The sequence below is a fragment of the Mizuhopecten yessoensis genome, unplaced genomic scaffold (genome assembly GCF_002113885.1).
Source record: "Mizuhopecten yessoensis strain PY_sf001 unplaced genomic scaffold, ASM211388v2 scaffold9467, whole genome shotgun sequence".
Classification (NCBI taxonomy): domain Eukaryota; kingdom Metazoa; phylum Mollusca; class Bivalvia; order Pectinida; family Pectinidae; genus Mizuhopecten; species Mizuhopecten yessoensis.
In genome coordinates, this window is record NW_018408062.1 from 204,930 (window position 1) to 211,957 (window position 7,028).

The window sequence follows — 7,028 nt, forward strand, 5'->3', positions numbered from 1 at the left end:
TGTTGCGCATAATAGTGTGCCTGAGTGATAATAAAAATCTCTGAACAAATCTCTGAAATCAACCTAAAACTTCCCAAGGTCATATATTCTATTGTTCTTTGTAGAACTCCCATAATGGAATTGGCTTTAGTTACTTTTTCAGATAAATGTTTATCAAATGATAAATTATTGTCTATGATGACACCGATATCTTTATCATCACTTTGCATTTATCTGGATGGAAACGATGATGCCAGGCCTCTAACCACTTTTGGAGTGAAAATATATCCTATTGTATAATCGTACAATCTCGTTTATCATTGATTGTTCTAAATGTTTATGAAATGACACCACACTTAATTAAAAAAATTGTATGTGTGCGTTATTTATAATTCTTATATATCTTATGTTTAAGCAACTCTACCATCGCGAAATAATCCATCCACTAGACCTTATGTCGTTGGGTCTTTTTTATGTTTTCGCTGATTCTTTTTTGTGTAAGTGATTTATTATTGCTTGTTTATATTAAAAATTTCCCTGAGTAGATTATCACTTTTACTAGATTTTAAACAAATAGGAAGAATATGATAATCTAGATAGACAGAAATCTCAAAGGAATTGTAATGGTTAGGTATGTATTAAAATTAGGTAACAAAAACAAAAAGCATCAATCGTGTAGGTAGATTCTGATACTTTTAAGAGCAACGATCGTATCATCAAAAGCGTGTATATTTAAAAAATAAAGTGTGTATATTTTGTTAAGTGGTCTACTTCCAGGGGGAGAAACGTCACCGTGATACATACATAACACATAAAACAGTAACAGTCTTGACTGCAGAGAGTTCCGGTAGTAGATACTGTAACGAGCTGGTACAATTCGTAGAAATTTAATGTCTTTTCCGTTAAAGTAGGTAAATCATGACCATGATGTTATTTTTCTTCGACCACATCATAACAAACTAATCATTAAAGAGTTTCATCCTCCGGACTAGTTCTCCCTCACACTTTAAATTTTAAACGCATCTGTTAAGTGCAGTGTTCTGCCCAATATGCATGTAAAATATCACTTTTATTTTTAACAGCTGGTTTTTAAGCATTTAAATGTGCTGCTTAGCAGTATAAATGTGACGTTAAGATTGTTAAAACGTTTTATTAAGGAGGAAGCTATCTTTAATTCTAATCGACGAAAACACACAAAAGTCTCATACAAATAAATAAAAATAAAATGAAAATATTTTAAATTATTCATACCTGTTATCGTAATGTGTGTTATTTAAAACCTGGCAATCATAAGTAACAATTAGCATTTCACTTAGAAAAGTTTGAAGAAAATGTACGGTTAGATTTCCTTTGGTCAGTTGAACCTAAACATATTTCCACGCAGTTTGCACAAATACAACTCAGTTAGTATTTAGTACGATGTTTTCATGATAAGTGGTTATTCGGCCAGGTACAGAGAAGATGGTTTAAGCATGATAACTGTTTTCTGGTTATTGGCCCCAGGTTTCTAGATTTCGTTTACTGCACCACGGATAGGTTAAAGACACGTACATGGATAAACTAGGTCCAGAAATTTTAACCAAAAATTGAGAAATTGCCATTCTGACATTTTACTACGTATCAAACATGAACTTGCTGTCCCTATGTAAGCTGTGTTATTAATAGACTGAGTTTGGGATCAGATGTTACCTTCAGTATGATCAAGTGATACCGTACAGTTTGTATGGATGGGATCGGAATTTGTCCTTGTGTTTTAATTTCTTCATATTTTGTTCAAACTTATTATTAAATATACCTAATAGATCATGCTGCAGGACGTGCGCTCGGGCACATACAGTCATAGAAGACGTCTTTTCATTGGTTCCCGAGTGATTCCCATAGTTGCTTTTGTCGATTCAGTGATGTATGGTGTTTTGTGTTTGGGGACATTTTGAAAGCATACAGTGACATTGATCAAATAAAGAAAACGACATGTTTGATTCATTTTGTTTTTTATATAATTATAAAATTATATTATATATACTTTGTGTACAAAACAAAATATCACATATTTGCTTCAAAGATTTACATTGTCTTCAATCAGGCATACACACATTGATCTTCAAAAACAGATTTATTCTTCTTCAAGCTTTACTGAGACATGTGCATGTATTCGCTTAACATATCATGCATAACCTCCGCACATTTACTTACACTGTACCTACACAAGACTATCGCACACACTGATAACCGTCTGATACTCTTCTTAAATCACTATCATAAACACTTTAACACAATATCACAATTATCAAACAGTCTCCCCATAGCATACTTATCACACAGCACTGACTCTATCATACACAAGCACCCCGATGTATAACTATTAATCAATAACACGCCTAGACAAGATTCAACCATGCCTCTTCCTATAGTAAAGTAAAAATATAATGTGCTATATACACTATATTTGTTTGCAAATGAAAAAATGGAAATTGTGTCAATGATTATATACATAATTAATTCAGCCATTTTGCAATATATATACTTGTATATCTGGAAGCCATTTTACAGTTAAAAGCATTTAAATGTGAGATAGTGGAAGACAATCAGAAACATTTTACTCATATCCAGAATTTCTTTAAAATAAAATTTAACTAACTGAGAAATAGATTCTTTTCAGAGATAAAATAGAAGTGTTACATTTTTTTTAACTTTCGCGAAGCATCCATAACTGCAGCAGACAATTAGCTGAGTATTACAGACACAAAGACATAACATATGAAGCATGTAAATAAGAGAAATATGTTAACATCAGATATGAAGAGTTTGTGTCATGCTCAAGGCATAAAAGGACTAGGAAATAAATATAAACAAAATGAGAGAAACAAAATCGGATTTCCCGTCGAGGACTTGATTCATTTTCGTGTTCATTGGTACTGTAGGCGATCTACACTGTTTTACACGTGGATGTCTTGTACCCAAAGCAGGAAATCGAGAACACCACACACTGGTAAGTTTCGGCTAGCCCACGGTGGGCAGACGACTTGTTCGCGCTGACCTTTCCAAATCAGTGTCAAGGATATCTCATCAAAAGTCAATAAGTCAACCGAGATAGTTCTGATGCTGTGATCTGGCACGGTAAAGCAAGCCACCGTAAGAAATAGTCACGTTTGGTCACCTGACTGACGACAATGGGTGCTGTCATCAAAATACACGACGTATCATGACGTCATCACAGGTAGGGCTGACAGAACTGGTAGACGAGTCTTTTGGAGTGTGTCGTCTTCTTGATGATTCCTTTCTTGTAATATTGTCGGATTGACCGGCTAAGCTTGTCATAGTTCATGGCTGGACGGTTTTTCCTCTTTCCCCATAGCTTTGCTACTCTCGAGGAGTCCTCTATTTTGAAGATTCCTTCCTTTTGACTGACCCATTTAATGCAATTTGAAAAATTGTCTGTGTGTAGGAGCAACTCTTTCAAGAACTGCCACAAATGTATCGTCTGTTTATGTTCAGTTTCTTTGGGGAGGCTAGCTGAAAATACAACATTGACATTGACATTAACAATAAACACATACATAAAATTACGAAATAAGTATTTGAATAAGAAGGAACGATTACGTTCACACTGACATATACACTTGTTCAGATGTCCCAAAAATAGGTTTTCAAAATGAGGGGCTACAGGTGGGGAAATTATAATCTAACAATTGAAAATACTTACGTGATGTTACACCGCAAATGTTCGAGAATTCGTCGTTGTCGCTCCGTTCATCGCTGTCATCACTAGACACACTTGGGCAAGGAGACATGGCTGGGATAGGAATCCGCTCAAAGTCAGGGTAAAACTGCTGGTTACAGTTGAAATCTGTCGTCTGCGACATACACGGTGTATCTAATGTACATGCTAAAAATGAAACGAAACGAAACTCATTAAATTTCTAAATTCGTACATAAATTCTGTTTTTAAGGCAACATATCCACTTTGATAACAAATTAAAATAAAAGGAGATTTACCATGAACGTTATATTACAGAGCTTGACAACTCATTGTAAACACTAAAATGCTCAGTGTCGTTGACGTCGCGGTCTGGCCGACAAGCATATGTGCGGCACATTATCGTAACACAGTGTTTGAATAAATGGATTTATCAGATTGTGTAAACGTTGTTATTCTCTACTACAAAGTTGCATTTTTTCCGGAATATGTTAGTGTAACTTGGCTTTAGGTACAATACATACCACTTTTCCAAATATCAAGCTGGTGATAGATGTTGGACCACGCTGCAGGTGTTCTACGTTTGAAATCTTCTTGTGTAAGGTTGCAGAAATCGAGCCCGTTTATTTTGAATGCATTCACATCTATGGCATTTGGGCAGTACTCCTGTGACTGCCACTGCAGCCACTTCCTGACATCATCTTGGCTCCAATATCGGGGATCTGGACAACACACAATAATAACGTGAAAAACAGGTATGTTTAGTATAATTTCTACGTGGTACTTTATAACTGTAATTTAATATGTGGTTTGTGCCTTTAGTTTACGTCATTAGAGGTTTTTGGTGGTTTTATTGACAGGCGTTTATGTGTGGTGACATTGTGTTACGGGGTATTGATTATCTAACAGGCGATTTGGCAGGAGCACGTAAGCAAAACATACCTGTGTAAAGGTACGTAAAGCACCAGGTAGACACAGGTAAACATATCGTCCTACTGTAAATCTCTGTTGCGTGACACTGGCGTGTATTTTGTTTAAGGGATGGGACCTCGCAAAGATTGTAACGCACATAAACATAGGTCGTATACATGTACAAAATAACGCTTTAATACGCGTGTAGCTTACATGCGGTTCTGCAGGAGAAAAGTTTTTAATGCTTTCTATATTCCTTTTACTTGTACAACAATCCCGTTTAACTTATTTCATTACACCCGCAATAACACATAAAACAACTCTTAATTAAATAGGCTCAATGATAAACAAAGCAACAGAAAATAAATACTTACTCTGATTTATCCTGAGGATGCCACATATGTGTTCAATGTCTTGCTTCATCACACCAAATACTAGTCGGGAGAGAGATTCGTCATCTTTCAGCAGCATGCTGTTTTGCTGATGAAGATGGTGTGGTGGTTGGACATGCGCATTTAAATGCTGTTGGGATCTTAATTGTTCACACGGAGGAAAATCCATAGGTTCTTGTTTCTCCTGTTTAATATGCACATGCTCTGGATAAAATTGTGTATCTAAATCCGTAAAACTTTTTGGGCTATCGGGCACGCAAACTTGGTCGTGTGATGCTGTTGTGTTACTGCACATCTCAGAGACTGGCTCCAACATACTCAAATCGTCGACAAGTATGCTGTCAAAACCACTCATCATTATATCACTCTGGTTTGTCATAAATGGAACTTGTGGAACCTTTTGAAAAGAATAAAAACATATTTAGATACAAAGAAGAAAGAAGCTAACTAACCAAAAGCATGGCAGGCTTGATATTTTTCGTTGTTCTGATAGCGTTAAGTGGATTTGATATTTGATTAAGGGATGAATTATCTATCGCGTGTCCTGTAATTAAAGGTGGTATGGAACGTACCTTTTGGTCTCTATTCTGCATGCTATCCTCTGTGTCTGAGCAGCCGGAGATGCTTTGACACATGGACAAGTAAATGTTGATGTACGGGAATTCTGCTTCTGAAAAGAAACAATAACAGAAATGTATGATTAATTAATGCAATGCAATGAAAAAGCACAAGTTTTAGTATCAATTCAAAGGATTTCCTCCAAAAAATAAATTTAAAAAATTAAAATATTGATATAGAATTTACGTTTAAGAGAAAAACGTCTATTATATAATACAACGATGATAATAAGATATCAAATAAAACGTTGTAATACTAAACAGCACATGTGTCAAATAACACATTATATAAATTATTTGCAAACTTACCTGTTTGCATGGTGAACAGTTTACAGGTCTATTGCGATAGAGGTAATAGATCGAATGAAATTATTTTTCCTTACACGATTCTAAATAGCTCTAAAAGTCACGTGATGATACGATTCGGCGAATATGTATACATAGCAATGACAGGAAAAAATCTTTCGCCAAACGGGGCTGTCGGAAATGAGAATGCGTTGTTTTGATTACGACCATCCTCTTAGCCATCAAATGTCAAGTTAACTCTTGAAATCTGTTTCCATAATGCATCTTATTTGCTGATATATTTTATTCTAAACATGTTTTCAAAACTATCTGTGATAAATATCTTTATTTGTGTACTTTATGTCAATTTCTATTGTGTCGGAAATGTACATTTTACAAAGTGGGGCGTATGGGAATACCCATACACTAAATCCAGATAACCACGCGTGATTTGATTGGTTAAGAGCTTTGTGACGGTGTTATCGACTCATTGCCCTAGGTCTGGAGTATAGTAAATATAGTAGGTCAGTGGGGACAACAACTGCATGAATTTCGCAATCCACATACATTGTAGTAAACTGTTAAGCGGCCGTCTCTGCTATCACCAGTGCTCGCTATGATATCATTGTTATATTAAGAACGAATAGCATCAGTCGCTGTCTTCTTGGTATTTGGGCGCAGGTATGCAAATATGAACCACATAGACCATTTTATTTATTTTAAACCACAATCTTTGGCAATTTTATTTTGCAATAATATCTCTTTAAAATAAACGAGTAGTTACATTTGAAAACATTATGAAACTTTTTTTTTTATGTAAAACAATGTATAGTGTACATATATATGAACTTGTGAAAAGAGAATGTCGATATTTGCGATGCCGATTTAAATAAGAATAGAAAAGGGCAAGAAAAGACATTTGTTATACATCATATGATTCACACGGGAATACTGATTTGGCCCTTGACCAGCTTTTTCTCTGGATTTTCCAAGGTTTCTGTACCGGAAATGATGCCAAGTTATACTCAATGTAGCTATCACATTTCAATGGTACAGTATAGTAAACTAGAGCCTACATTTGCTAGTTAATAACAGCATTCATTACTTTTGTTAAGATCGGTTTATATGATATCATTCTTATTCTTC

The 7,028-nt window shown here is 35.1% G+C and overlaps 1 protein-coding gene across 1 annotated transcript; it reads right to left on the reverse strand.

Moving 5' to 3' along the window:
• Nucleotides 1–2,224: 2,224 nt before the first annotated feature.
• LOC110458171 (SAM pointed domain-containing Ets transcription factor-like) lies at nucleotides 2,225–6,016 on the reverse strand. Its single transcript, XM_021509771.1, has 6 exons — nucleotides 5,907–6,016; nucleotides 5,553–5,650; nucleotides 4,963–5,377; nucleotides 4,201–4,398; nucleotides 3,683–3,865; nucleotides 2,225–3,492 (listed from the first exon to the last, which is right to left on the reverse strand). The coding sequence occupies exons 1-6, from the start codon at nucleotides 5,914–5,916 to the stop codon at nucleotides 3,191–3,193; spliced, it is 1,206 nt and encodes a 401-aa protein (XP_021365446.1). The 5' UTR covers nucleotides 5,917–6,016; the 3' UTR covers nucleotides 2,225–3,190.
• Between the last annotated feature and the right edge of the window lie 1,012 nt (nucleotides 6,017–7,028).